At 48.3% G+C, this 15,125-nt stretch overlaps 1 protein-coding gene across 1 annotated transcript in view; it reads left to right on the top strand.

Moving 5' to 3' along the window:
• FAM192A (family with sequence similarity 192 member A) overlaps positions 1–14,892 on the top strand; it is a 536,729-nt gene extending 521,837 nt beyond the window's left edge. The window contains exon 7 of the mRNA XM_030203727.1: positions 14,437–14,892. Within this exon, the coding sequence (XP_030059587.1) occupies positions 14,437–14,654 (218 nt within the window). The 3' untranslated portion in view covers positions 14,655–14,892. The remainder of the gene's footprint in view (positions 1–14,436) is intronic.
• The last annotated feature ends 233 nt before the right edge of the window (positions 14,893–15,125 follow it).

Genomic DNA, 15,125 nt, shown 5'->3' with positions numbered 1-15,125 from the left:
TTAATAGACGGGTGACATATGTTCAAACTGATGACAAAATCCTCCAATTCCTTCTGTGTACCCTGCCAAAGCAAAAAACATCGTCGATATATCGACCCCAATATCCAACTTTAGAGAACCCCTCCGCAGTGTACACGTATTGTCTCTCATAATGTCCCATAAAAATGTTTGCGATTGAGGGAGCAAATGACAGCTCCCATTGCTATCCCCCGATGTTTGAGATAAAATTCATTATCAAAAATGAAATGGTTGTTATATAGCGCTATCTCCACCAAATCCAATAAAAACTTAGGGGGAACTGTATGAGGACGAGGACGATCTTCTAATGTTTATTTAATGTTATTTAACCTTGGAAATTGCAAAGTGAGACACCCATAAAACCTATATTTCAAACTTTTAGAGATTTAGAACTTGAATTAAGATAGTTTGAAATTCCCAGGTTTAAATTTATGATGCTTAGAGCTACATAACCAGCCAGGAAGGACAACAGTCTGGCAGACAGGCTGAGCAGGATAATGCAACAGTGGTTTCTCATGATAGGTGTTTCCTGCAAGATCTCCTGAGAGTTGAGTTCTCCCTCTGTGGATCTCTTTGCCACTCGTTTCAACAAAATCCTTCAGTTCTGTTCCAGACTCAGTTCACACGGCAAGCTAACGTCTGATGCCTTCCTCCTCGATTGGAGGGAAAAGGTCTTCTGTATACTGTATATTCCTCTGATTGGGAAGTCATTGCTGAAACTCAAGCAGGATCGAGAGACCATGATCCTCATTACACCTTACTGGCTGAGGCAGATCTGGTTCCCTCTATTTCTTGAGTTGTCCTCCGAAGAACCATGGAGGCTGGACTGCTTGACTTTCATCATGCAGAACGAGGGGGCTCTTCTGCACCTCAGCCTCCAGTGCCTGGGTATTCATAGCCTGGATGTCGTAAGCATAGAATTGATTCCTTGCAACTGTCTGAGTTTGTCTCCAGGATTCTGCTAGCTTCCAGGAAAGATTACAGTAAGAGGTGTTATACTTTTAATGGAGGAGGTTTGCCATCTGTTTTGAGGGCAAGGCCTAGATCCTTTTTCTTGCCCTACACAAAACCTGTTTGAATACCTCCTTTGCCCCTCTTAGTCTGGTTTAAAAATGAACTTTGTAAGGTTTCACCTTAGTGCAGTCAGTGTTTATCACCGTGTTGTGTGTAAGCCCATCTCTATATAGCCTCTTGTTGTTCACAAAGCTTCCCATCAAACCTCCGTCCAGCTGATGAAAGTTCTTTTTGAACAACTTATTCCTGTCACTTAAGTATTTGACCTAGAAAGTTTGTTTTTTTTGTGGCAGTCACTTCAGCTCGCAGGGTTAGTGAGCTGTAGGCCTTAGTAGTGGATCTGCCTTTATGCACATTTTCGTCATAACAGAGTAGTGCTCCAGTGGTGTCAGAGTTCCATCATAACCAGTCAATCGTCCTACCAACATTCTTTCCTGAGCCTCATGCCAATCCAGGTGAGAGTGCACTGCGCACCTTGGATTGCAGGGTGAGCCTGGCCTTCTACAGGAGTGAACTAAAGCCCTGTCCTTATAATACGTCTTGGGAGCACTTTATCCAATTGGCTAGCAGACTACATCTGGCTGGGCCAACCCTGGAAGGGCATGGTCATGGCCCACAAAGTCAGGACCATGGCTGCATCAGTGGCCCCACTCAGCCTCCATTGAGGAGATGTGCAAGGTTGCAACGTGTCTTGAGATAGCTATCCTACTGAACCAAGAAAGGGAAAGACCCTTCCAGGGCTCTAGGTCTGCTCTGATAGTAGTAAGCAATTTAGGGTAGTTGACATCAAAAAGTTCAAACTAGCAATCTTGCATGCTAAACCAGATGCAATATTCCCACATGAGTTCTTCTGCCGCAGTGCATAGGATAGCTGTCTATAATCCTGCTTCATGTTGAGCTACAGATCTTCATTCTAGAGGAGGAGCCTCCTCTTAGACCAAAGATGAACCCTAGCAAATTTGTAAAACAGAAAAATGTCTTGTTTGTTTTGTTTTTTTTTGCCAAGAGGGTAAACTGCAGCCATTGCACATCAAATATGTCATAGTCATTCTAGGGGCACTGCAGCTGTACCTTATTTCCAACTAATAATAATGGGTATAGTGTGGCAGATTCTATTCTGTATAGAGGTGTGTGAAAGAATACAGTGACTCTCCACATCTGGCTTAGACATCATAACTCATGTTCCTTTCACAACTGTGCTTCCAGGGCACTTATCTATATAAATAATTCTCATCTCCATCTATATAAATAATTCTCACCTGTAACGTTCTGAAGCTCACTCTGTGGCAGGGAAACACTGAAGCCCTGTACTGTTGGTAGGCTAGGCTGTTAGCACGCAACACTCACTCTCACACTCACTCTCACTCATAGACCCGCCCTCAGTCACGCCCCTTCCGGACATAATTCGCAACCCCAACGTTCTAATGAAGCCTCAAGAAAATCTGCAACTTCCGAGGTGGTCTAGATCAAAATTTCCCCATGACTGTCTGCCCCGCCCTCGCGCCACAACGTGATGACGTCGAGGGCGGAGCAATGACACTCAAGACTTCACCAACCAATCAATACACACCAGGTGCAACAGAAGCCCCCCCCCCGCGCATCACTGCCTGCTGCCCTGAACACAAATTCGCCCTCCTACCCGTCCCCGCTGCGCCTGCCTGCCTCGACTCCCTGTCCGCCCTCCCTCACCTGCACACCGACTGAATGCTGCACACCACCGTGTCTCCCCGCTCCCTCCCACTCGCCACTGGTCCCGCTGCTCTCTCCCCCCCCCTCCCCAGTTGCAGCCACAGACCTGTCTGCCCACCCTCGCGTCACAACGTTATGACGTCGAGGGCGGGTGAATGACGCGTCTCGAGCATGAGGCGCCACGGCCCCGTCCACCTCGCGGTCACCATCGCTCCCCTCTTCACTCGCCCCCCTCCGTCTGCCAGCGACCCGCCGCCCGGCCCCTCACAGCGCCTCTCACCTCCGAGTGAAGGCGCTGCAGCAGGCAACAGATGATCGTTTCCCTTCGGCCCTCCCTCCTTCCTTCCCTGTGTCCCGCCCTCGCAGATTTCACTCAGATGATGGCGGGACAGGGAGGGAAGGAGGAGGCCCGAACGGAAACGATCAGCTGTTGCCTCCGCTGCAGCGCCTTCACACGGAGGTGAGAGGCGCTGTACGGGCGTGACCCCACCCCACAAGCAATACTGACCCCCCTGAAAGCCCCTGAACCCCTTCCAAGCCCCCACCTTCGCTGCACCTCCCACTCCGAGTCCTTCCGAGTACTACACAAAGGCAGGAAAAGCAACAGAGCATGTTCACACCTCCTCCCACCAGAAACAACAGGTGAGCCTATTTAGTTCCCTATAAGCAAGGAAGCCAATTTGGTTGATCTCTATTTCCACTCTCCTGCACAGCCGTCATTGCTATACACTCAAAATAAAGGCAAGCAAACGTATGAGCTGCTGCATCCAGGTTGTCCTCCTTTATTATTGGTCCATCTGTAACAACTCTAAACCTGTTTCATTTGGACCCCCGTCCAGGCACACAGCCACTCCCTCACAGTTCGCCATCTGCCCCCCCCCCCCAAACATTCACACACACACGCACACATTCTCTACCGCACAAACAAACAAAAAACAACTGTTAGCCACCAAAAACACTACCTGAAGGATCCTTCACTTTCAACCCATCACCACTGGAATGCAGACCCCCCCCCCCTTCAAAACCCCCTCGCCACTCCCTCACAGTTCACCGTCCCCCCCCCTAACATTCTCACTCACACATACCATCACACCCTCCCAACTACCCAACCCCGTCCACCCATCCCTTTCCCACCCCTCAAACAACATTCTGAAAACAAAACCACAATATGTATCACACACAAAAAACACTTCACTAATGACAACAAGCCACAACACGACCTGAAGGCGGTGGGCCACCACAAGCAGCCGGCGGCCGACCACAGGACCGTGGACAACACCTGGAAACTTATGCACAAGTGGTGAGTTGCAGGGGAGTGGGAGAGGGGAGGGAGGACGGCCTGTAAATCGGACGACAGGAAAGGGGGCCGTGGAACTCGGAGGGGAGAGAGGGTGGCGTGGGACTCGGAGGAGACACAGGAAGACAGCGAGGGGGGGGGGGTAATCTTGCTGGCGCCCTTCATTTCATACAGAAACGGGCCTTTTTACTAGTATAGCAGAATATATAAATTTTTATACAGCTCAGTAGGGTCAAAAAGACTAAAATGTTCAAGGAGATCTTCAGCACCCTACTCACCCATGTCCAAACATGCAAAGTATGAGCTTAAAAGTAGGTACACCTTGCACACTGACTGCACACCAGTGCCATCCAGAGAGTACTCATCTGCACAGCTAAGAGATATCCTTATGCTCCTTCCTGCTTCCTTGCCATGCACACCAATGACAGTGTACATGATAGCCAACACCAGAGACATGCTGGTCGAGCCACCCAGTAATAAAACTATAAGATAGAGAGGTTCAAACTGCCTTTGGAAGACCACAGTGTAGCCATTTTAACTTCAGGGGCACACCCAAGCCAAATAAATTTAAACCTTAAAGAAACTTTTACCACATCTTCTGGCAAAGAGTTCCAGAACTTAACTATGTATTGAATGGAAAAAATATTTTATCTGATTTATTTAAATGTACTACTTAGTAACTACATGGTGTGTCCCTTACTCTTTGTACCTTTTGAAAGAGTAAACATCTCTTCATATATATCCGTTCCATTCCACTCAAGATTTTATAGGCCTCAATCATATTTTCTCTTGGCCGTCTCTTCTCCAAGCTAAAGTGTCTTAACATCTTCAGCCTTTCCTCATATGAGAGTTATTCCATACCCTTCAACATGTTGGTCATCCTTCTCTGCACCCTTTCTAATTTCACTATATCTTTTTTGAGATGCACCTTGAGTATTGCACACAATACTCAAGGTGTGGTCATACCATGGAGGATACAAAAGCATTATGATATTTTTTTATTCCTTTCCTAATAATTCCTAACATTGTTTGCCCTTTTTTTTTGGCTACTGCTGCACACTGAACAGATTTCAACACCTAGTGTGTTGTCCTGCTTGGTGACTCCTAATGTGGAACCTAGCATCATGTAGCTATAATTTGGGTTGTTCTTCCCTATGTGCATCGCTTTGCACTTGTCCACCTGAATTTCATCTGCCATTCAAATAAATAAATTTGGATGCCAGTATTCCTGAACTGGTTATGAAACAGAAATCTTTTATGACCTATTACATTAAGAAAGCGACAGAAGCTGAAGGACGTGACTAGCAAATTGTGTGAGAAGCAGCTAAACCACCACTGGACTTTCCTGTTTGGCCTCTCATTCTTTGTCCAGCAGGGTAAGAACTACCCAGTGAAAGACACAAGCTCAACAATCTAAACTCTACAGCTATTTGGATGATGGAATGAGGAATAGAAAACTTCTGAGTGAGCTCCACAACAAAAAAGGGTCTGTTCCACAATGGCTGGCAGCAGGTCATGAATGGGAAGAGGTGGCTTCAGCAAAATCAGTAGCAACCAGTGCTACTGCATTGAATCTGAGTCTTTGAAACAGGTCTTGCGAACTTTTGATTTAACTGTAATAGCTCCAGATGCCAGCTCAGCTACTCAACACTGCTGGGTGGTTTGCAGGCAGGCTTGTGGTTGTAAAGATGGGTGGGGAACAGAGTGATTGGGTAAGCGTGCTGAACACTATAGCTTGGAGGTTTCCTTTATCTATATTTTATCATTTCTAGAGTTTACTGGATAAGGGCAAGATTAAATCTTATAATTCTGTCCCTTAATACTAAGGGTTTAACTCGCCCTTTAAGCAACAGAGTCCGCTTAGGGAGGCAAACAGGCTTTCTGCATCTGTTTGCCTCTTTCTGGAAGCTCATCTGCTTAAGAAACATGAGTAACTCTTGAAAACCCACCAATAGGTTCAGTATCCATTGTTTGTTTGGGTTTGTTTTTTTTTTTTGCATCTAATCTTAAGCAAAACTCTAGAGGAGTTAGAATACTAGTTTCTCAATGCTCTTGGGGGAAAAATAGCAGACCTTGAGGGCAGATTTGTAGCAGGGGTAGCTTTATATTCTGGGCTTCAATATATTGTATTGAAAGGGTAGACAGATTCTGCAGCTTGTTTTAGTTTAGTTTTGTTATTAAAATGATAATAATCTTGAGTTATTAGCAGTGGGAAGTGGCAAATGGATCATGTCCCCAAAATTTGATGACACAGCAAAGATTTTCTATTAAAAAATTAGATAGTCTGGCATTAAAAATGTTTGTATGCAACCTTGGGGTGGTAGACATTTGGTGGATGGTGCATCCCACTTTCTAGTAATCACTTCTACTTAACAGTTCATGAATCCTAATCACATATTGATGATATCTTTCTTGGTACCAGTATAGCCTCAGGTGTGGGATTCTGGGATTGAGAGCATTGTATGGTCTGACCATGTCTCTGTGTGGGCCAAGTGTGTTGGAGCAGAGATAGATCGGAAGTTACAATTTTGGCACCTCACTGAAAGTTTGCTTACAAATATTGAGGTTGTCCAGGATTTAAAGTGGTCCATTTAAATTTTTCTTTGAGATTAATACTAGTAAAGAAACTTCCCTTGCTCTGATATGGGATGTGTTTAAGGTTTTTATAAGGGGATGTATTATAATATGGTTCAGTAACTTTAAAATGGAACAAAAGAGGGTGGAACACCAGTTGACGAGTAACTTGAAGACTACAGAATATCATTACATTTGTGGCCTACCTACTATATCACAGAATGATTTAATCAGGTTACAAGAGCAGCTGTAAGGTCTGTGGGCTGAGGAAGTTATTATTCATGGTATACAAATGACTAAATGAAACTGGTTTGAGGAGGGGAATAGGGCTGTTTGCTGGTTCGCGAATTGAAAATACAACAAGCCCAAGTACAAATTTTGATTCTTAGGAATGAAGAGGGTCAGTTAACCCAGGACCTGATAGGATGGGGAATTGTTTTCTTAAATTTTAATGAAGCCCTGTATACCTCTGAGGTCCAGAACCTAGAGATTGACGGATAGGATTATTTATGAATGGTGGGCCTACTGCAATTGTCAGAAGCACAGAGATCTTAGTGAAGGGAGATATGAGGTTAGATAGGTCAGTGTGAGCTTCTTGTCCAAGGTCTACAAAAAGTTCTTTGTGCCCTTGCGTTAGCTTACAATTAAGTGTTGCAGGGATACGGTTTGCGCCCCCCCCCCCCTTTTGCCGGAGGCCAGTATCACAGTGATTCCTAACCCTGCCAACGATCCCACTCAGTGTGGGTCTTATAAACCCATTTCACTTTTAAATCTTCACACTGAAATCCTTGTGAAAATCCTGGCTAATCTCTTGCTGAGATTATACAGGAGGACCAGTCTGGGTTTATCCCAGGATGTATGAACAATGGTAATAAATAGAACTCTTAATCTTATTTGGCTGGCTATGACAAACAATATCCCTATAGTATTACTACAATGTTAAAAAGGCATTTGATCAAGTTGAGTGGGTATTTGTTATCGGCCTTACAAGCTATGGGATTTGGACCTAATTCCCTGAGCTGGATTGCTGGCCTATAGTTGACCCCTTTTGCAAGAGTTAGTGGGGGATATTCAGAGATCTTTCATATTACCTGAGGGACAAGGCAAGGATGCCCATTATCCCCACTTTTATTTGGGCAAATCCACATATTAAGGGGCTAGAGTTGGGCAGGGAACAGTATAAAATATTACTCTTTGTGGATGATATCCTATTGACAGTAATGGATCCAGATGCTCTTTGCGCCATTTGCTGGAGAGAGTGCGCAGTTTTTTAGGCTTTAAGATTAATACTACTAAGTCTGAGCTATATAATATTTCTCTTTCTCCAACTGCAGTTTTGTATTTAAAAAGCCAGTTCCTGTTTAGGTGGACCAAGGAATATATTCAATATTTAGGTGGACCAAGGAATATATTCAATATTTAGGGGTCAAAATTAGCGCAGACCATCAGAGCCTTTTACATTAAATTATGATAGACTGTTGAAAGAGCTCCAGTATGACCTCAGCCAGCAAACTAAACATATAATGCCTGGTGGGGGAGAACTGCAGTTTTTAAAAATGATGCTTTTTGCTTAAGCTTTAGTGTTTAAATTAGGTACTCCTAATTGTACATCCAGATAAACTTATAATTCCATATCATCATGCTGATCAATCCATAGACTGGTGGGTTGTGTCCATCTACCAGCAGGTAGAGATAGAGAGCAATCCTTTTGCCTCCCTATATGTGGTCATGTGCTACCGGAAACTCCCCAGTATGTTCTCTATCTCAGCAGGTGGTGGTCACACACAGCAGCAGCTCTGGCTAGGTCTCCAAGCCTAATTTTTAGGTTTTGTTGAGTACCTGGGGTTGAGGGCTCTTCTTGAGCAAGTGCAAACCTGGTGGTGCCAGGTCCCTCCTTTTCTCCCCCCTCCCGCTGGCTCCGTTTAAAAAAAAAAAATTTTTTTTGACGTCCTTTAAGGGTGTTTATTTCAACGTTTATATCAACGTTTATTGCAGCTGCTCACTGGGACACCAGTTCGTTACAGCTCGGAGCGAGAAGCAGGTAATTTTACCTTTTTATAGCGGGCAGGGGGTTCCCCGTTCGGTCTCCACATGGCTTATGGCGTCGGAGGGCGAGGGGGTCAAAGATCCGCTCCCCGGACCGCGTGTGTGCGTCTAGCGGGGATGCAGGGGTTTTCAAAGCCTGAATTGCCTTTGTTGGACATCAGTTTGGAGTCTGGTCAGTGTCCCGGTTCTTCCTCCAGTGCGGCGGTTTTTTTTTTCCCCGCCATAAGCGCCCATCCCCCGCTGCTCGCCCACTCCATTTTGGCCGGCCACTTTGCTCGGACGGCTTCTTCTTGGGCCGCCCTCGAGCTGGGAGACGTTAAAGCTATGGTCGCCCTTGATTCAGGCAACGGCAAGAAAGCGGCCACTGTTAAGCACCGTTCTTCCCACGCGGCTCCTTCTCGGAGTTTCGCGCCGGATGCCATTTTGGATGCGCAGCATGTTTCTCCCCCGCTCTTGCGAGCGCCGGTTGAGAGTGTGTCTAGGGCCGTGGCCCAGGCGGCAGAAGTGCACAGTCTAGGGGGTTTCTCCCCTGAGTTCATTTTGCTGCTGTATTAGGCTTTTCTTATGATAAACACTGCCCCAGCTCCCCCCTCTGATCAAGGGACTGAGGCCTCCGGAAGCAAACGCCCTCAGGTGGACTTCCAGGCCCTAGAGGACTCGGTCTCCTCTGATGTAGATGAGGGCAGCGTATCAGAGTTCTCCCAACGGTCCTTTGGGGATTCCTTGGAGGAGACGGATTCCCGCTCGGATGGAGCGGATGACCCCTCTGCAGCACGGATCTTTCGCTCAGAGGATTTGCCCAACCTGTTAGTGCAGGCCATGAGCATTTTGAAGAGTTCATCTCCGGAGGACGTCTCTCCCTCAGCCTCTGTTGGCTCTGCCATTATGCAGGGGACTAAGCGCCCGCCTAGAACCTTCCATGTGCATGAATGCACACCTTGATTTCGGCTCAATGGGATTTCCCAGAAGCGAGCCTTAAAGTGGCTAGGGCTATGTCCCGCCTCTATCCTCTGCCTGAAGGTGAACGGGAGGCCTTTCTTGGGCCTACCATGGATTCTTTAATCACTGCGGTGACTAAGAAAACGGCGTTGCCGGAGGAAGGTGGCACAGCCCTAAAGGACGCCCAAGACAGGAATTTGGAGGCAGCTTTAAAGTCGTCCTTCGAGGCGGCTGCTTTAAGTTTACGGGCCTCAATTTGTGGCTCCTATGTGGCCAGGGCGTGCCTGACGCGCAGCGGGCTTCCCCCTCGGATCCTTCCTTGAGGGCTGATTGGCCAGCCCTGGAATCGGGCTTGGCCTACTTGGCAGGCTGGCTGTATGATGTCTTGAGCCTCGGCTAAAGGTATGGCTCAGACAGTCTCTGCACGGCGGTGGCTTTGGCTGAAGCATTGGTCTGCTGACCACGCCTCTAAGTCTCGCCTGGCTAAGTTGCCTTTTAAAGGCAAGCTGCTCTTTGGGGTCGAGCTGGACAAGATTGTGACCGATCTCGGCACGTCTAAGGGCAAGAGGTTTCCAGAGGTCAGGGCTCGGGCCAATGGTGCCCGCCCCGGTTCCTCCAAAGGACGGTTTCAGGAAGCCCGTCGGTATTGCCCGGGCAAGTCGACCTCCTCTGCCCACTCTTCCATCAAAAGGAATTTCTCCCCCAAGCAGCATTCCTTTCGCAGAGACCGCCGTCCCGGAGGTGCCTCCTCCGGTCCTCCCCCAGGGTCTCGTACCCAATGACGGGGCGCTGGTCCATGGCCCAGAGCAGATTGGAGGACGCCTATCCTCGTTTCTGGGCGAGTGGACCAGGGTAACTTCAGATGCTTGAGTGCTGGAAGTCATCAGAGACGGCTGCAAGCTAGAGTTCTGCCGACCCTTAAGAATCGGGTTTGTGCACTCTGCCTGCAAGTCTCCTGTCAAGCTGTGGCAGTGCAGCAGACTTTGGACAATCTGATCCGCCTGGGTGCGGTCGTTCCGATGCCAGAAGATCACCCTGGCAAGGGACGTTACTCCATTTACTTTGTGGTACCTAAGAAAGGAGGTTTTGTCCGGCCTATCCTCGACTTCAAAGGAGTCAATCGGGCCTTGGAAGTTCGGCACTTCTGGATGGAGACTCTCCGCTCTGTTATAGTGGCAGTGCAGGCAGGGGAGTTCCTGGCATCCTTGGACATCAAGGAAGCTTACTTGCATATTCCCATTGGGCCTCCTCATCAACGCTTTCCGCGTTTTGCAGTTCTGAGGACACTCCCAGTTCAGAGCCCTCCTGTTCGGGTTGGCTACTGCTCCGCGGACCTTCTCCAGGTTATGGTGGTCATCGCAGTCTTCCTACGCAAGAAAGGAGTACAAGTCCATCCTTATCTGGACGACTGGTTGATCCGAGCCCCCTCTTATGCAGAGTGCGGCAGAGCTTCAGACCGGGTGATTGCTCTTTTGAGCTCCTTGAGGTGGATCATCAACTGGGAGAAAAGCCAGCTGCGCCCGACTCAGTCCCTGGAGTATCTGGGAGTTCGATTCGACCCCCAAGTGGGCAGAGTGTTCCTGCCAGACAATCGGATTGTCAAGCTTCAGGCTCAGGTGGACAAGTTCCTTACAGCCTCTTCTCTTCGGGCTCGGGACTATGGGCAGCTGTTGGGCTCTATGACGGCCACGATGGAAGTAGTGCCCTGGGTCAGGGCCCATATGAGACCTATAAAGCTCTCTCTGCTGCAGCAATGGACTCCAGCTTCGGAGGATTACGCTGTGCGCCTTCCCTTGGATCCAGCGGTGCGCAAGGCGCTGAGCTGGTGGCTGAGGCCAGACAAGCCGTCCACAGGAATGCCTCTTGTGACCCCAGAGTGGGTTTTCGTCATGGCGGACGCCTCTTTGTGGGGGCTGGGGAGCCCACTGCTTGGGAAGGACAGCGCAGGGGCTCTGGTCCCCTGCAGAGGCAGAATGGTCTATCAACCTCCCGGAACTCAGAGCCATTCGGTTGGCGCCTTTGGAGTTTCTCCCGGGCCTGGCACTGAAGCCAGTACGGGTTCTGTCGGACAATGCCACGGCTGTGGTCTATGTCAATCGCCGGGGAGGTACCAGGAGCGCCCCTCTAGCCAAGGAGGCCATGAGGCTATGCCTGTGGGCGGAAGCAAACCTGGAACAGCTGTCGGCAGCCCACATTGCGGGAGTCATGAATATTGCTCAGGCGTTCTTGGACATCACGAAGCGCTGGGGCCAGCCAAGCTTAGATCTGATGGCGTCTTCAGCCAATTGCCAAGTGCCGCGCTTTTTCAGCAGAGGACGGGACCCTCGATCTCTGGGAGTACATGCTCTTTTCCCACAGTGGCTGACACAGGAGCTCCTCTTTGTGTTCCTGCCTTGGCCCATGTTGGGCAGGGTGCTAGGCCGGGTGGCAAAGCATCCGGGCCGGATAATCCTGGTGAGTCCGTATTGGCCCAGACGTCCCTGGTATGCGGACTTGATCAGGCTCTCAGTGGACGGACCTCTGCAGATGCCAGCGGAGCGGGGCCTGTTGCATCAGGATCCCGTGGTGATGGAGGAGCCCTCCCCCTTTGGTCTTACGGCTTGGTTATTGAGCGGCAGCGTCGGAGCAAGCAGAGCTTCTCAGCCAAGGTCATCGCCACTATGCTGAGAGCGAGGAAGCGCTCTACTTCTACTGCTTACGCCAGGGTTTGGCGTACCTTTGCATCGTGGTGTGAAGCAGGCTCACTTTCTCCCTTCACTGCTCCAATTTCATCAGTGTTGGCGTTCCCGCAAGAAGGTCTGGAAAAAGGCCTGTCGCTCAGTTCCCTTAAGGTCCAGGTAGCGGCTCTTGCTTGCATCAGGGGTCACCTGAAGGGTGTTTTTCCTGGCATTGCAGCCAGATGTGGTGCACTTTCTCAAGAGAGTTATTCACCTGCGCCCTCCTCTGCACGCAGTGGTACCTGCGTGGAATCTCAATCTGGTGCTAAGAGCCTTGCAGAAGCCGCCTGGTGAACCCTTGTCGAGGGTATCTCTGAAAGAATTGACGTTGAAAGCAGTCTTTTGGTGGCTATCACTTCAGCCAGAAGAGTTTCCGAGCTCCAGGCGCTATCATGTCGAGAGCCCTTTCTGCAGTTCTCTGAGGCAGGAGTGTCTATTCGCACACTGCCTCCTTCCTGCCCAAGATTGGTCCTCGCTTCCATGTGAATCAGCAGCTCTGTCTACCCTCCTTTCGTAGGGAGGACTACCCAGAGGAGTACTCTGCTCTCAAATATCTAGATGTGAGACGGGTCATCATCAGATGCTTGAAAGTGACCAATGATTCCGGAAGTCGGATCATCTGTTTGTGCTGTTCGCAGGTCCTCATAAGGGTCTGCAGGCTGTCAAGCCTACAGTGGCAAGATGGGTCAAGGAACCCATTGCAGCGGCTTATGTGGCCGCAGGGAAGGTGCCGCCTATCCAGCTGAAGGCTCACTCCACTAGAGCACAGGCGGCCTCGATGGCAGAGGCCGGGTCCGTCTCCTTGGAAGAGATTTGTAGGGCAGCAACTTGGGCATCGGCTCATACCTTCTCCAGACATTACCACTTGACTGTGGCTGCTCGAGCGGAGGCCCAGTTTGGAGCTTCAGTGTTGCGGTCAGGGATTTCTGTGTCCCGCCCTGGGTGAGTACTGCTTCGGTACATCCCACCAGTCTATGGATTGATCAGCATGATGATATGGAAGGTAAAATTATGTATCATACCTGATAATTTTCTTTCCATTAATCATAGCTGATCAATCCATAGCCCCTCCCAGATATCTGTACTGTTTATATTCTGGTTGCATTTCAGGTTCAAGTTTAGTCTTCAGTTCCTGTTCAGGAGGATCTTCGTGTTCAAGTTTTTTCGATTGAATTCTTCTGGAGTTGAGACGATTTTGTGTTACAGTGAGCTGCTGCATTCCTCTCCCCTCCGTTTTACGGGGCTGGATTGAGACCTAAATTCTGCCGGCGCTCCCTCCCACTTCTTGCGGCTGTAGGGCAGCTTTGTACCCCTCCCGCTTTGGCGGTGTTAGGGTCAGTCAGCTCCTCCCGCGGTTGTGGGATAAGCCAGATCCCCCCGCATCGGTGGGTGTGGTGTCCCTCCCCCGTTCCGCGGGAATGAGCTGGACGGATTCCTCTCCCCCACTTGTGTGGGGATGAGCTGGGTTGATTCCCCTCCCCCGTTTCAGCGGTGGTGAGCTGGGCAGAGTGTCCCTTTGTGGGTGTAATTCTCTAAGTGCTGAGTCCTGCGGATGGAGCTTTGATATCGACATACTGAGGAGTTTTCGGTAGCACATGACCACATATAGGGAGGCAAAAGGATTGCTCTCTATCTCCACCTGCTGGTAGATGGACACAACCCACCAGTCTATGGATTGATCAGCTATGATTAATGGAAAGAAAATTATCAGGTATGATACATAATTTTACCCTATGCTTCAGCATGAGCTGTTCTCATATATCTGGAAGATGCAATTATAGTCTGGGCTGGAAACAATTTGGCATCAGTTGAATTTTTTAGGAGCTAGGTGAAAACGTTTTGCAAGTAAATTATAGACCTTTAGTATTATTATTTTTTTGCTTATTTAGATTGTGTTCTTTAGTTTTCCCTACTAATATTTCCTTCCTTTTTTTTTCTATAACTGGCCCTGTCTTCCCTACCCAAATTTCAACTACCATTTTTCTCAGCTTTGGCTATATTGAGAAGAGTATACTTCAGTAACTGCAACTGGTTCAGTGGTAAAAACTATATTAATATTAACATTTTAAAAGCAGAATGTTAAAAAGAAATTTACATTAATTTGTTGGACTACAGTTTATCATTTTTTTTCCCTTGTAACAGAAACCAGCTCTCATGATCATCTTGGAAGCAGCTCAGTGAGTGATTCTGTTGTTCACTGCCCTTCCGCTTCTGTCTGCATTGGAATTTTGCCTGGTCTTGGGGTGTACTCAGGAAGCAGCGATTCTGCATCAAGCTCAGATAGTGAAGGCACGATAAACAACACTGGGAAGATTGTCTCTTCTATATTTCGAACCAACACCTACCTTGAGGCTCCATAATGTGTGCTTTTCTCCAGCCTAAAAACCTTTCCATGCCTCCTTCTCTTGTATTGCAGCAATTAAACAAAGAATGTAGAAGAAACAGCTGAGAAGTAATTATTTTTTGCTGCTGTATAGAAGGTGGGAATGAGGGAATAAAAATCACTTACAACCCAAGGACAATCAGTTTAAATTTTTGTACATGTTGGTGGGTTAAATACAAGATATGTCTTTGTGTGCATAGGAGCTAGCTCTGTCTCGTCTGGGCATGGGCATGCCCCCCCCCCCCCCCCCCCCCCAGTGTTGAACAAACTCTTTGTATCCAGGGAGGGGTGAAATTGGGGTATTGTGTTTAATACCCTCAATCATTTTGGAAATTTTTTTTTGTTACATTTATACCCCGCGCTTTCCCACTCATGGCAGGCTCAATGTGGCTTACATGGGGCAATGGAGGGTTAAGTGACTTGCCCAGAGTCACAAGGAGCTCCCTGT

Source organism: Microcaecilia unicolor, chromosome 5 (assembly GCF_901765095.1).
Source record: "Microcaecilia unicolor chromosome 5, aMicUni1.1, whole genome shotgun sequence".
Lineage (NCBI taxonomy): Eukaryota > Metazoa > Chordata > Amphibia > Gymnophiona > Siphonopidae > Microcaecilia > Microcaecilia unicolor.
The sequence above is the reverse complement of the archived record's forward strand: the minus strand, read 5'-3'. Positions and strand labels throughout refer to the sequence as shown.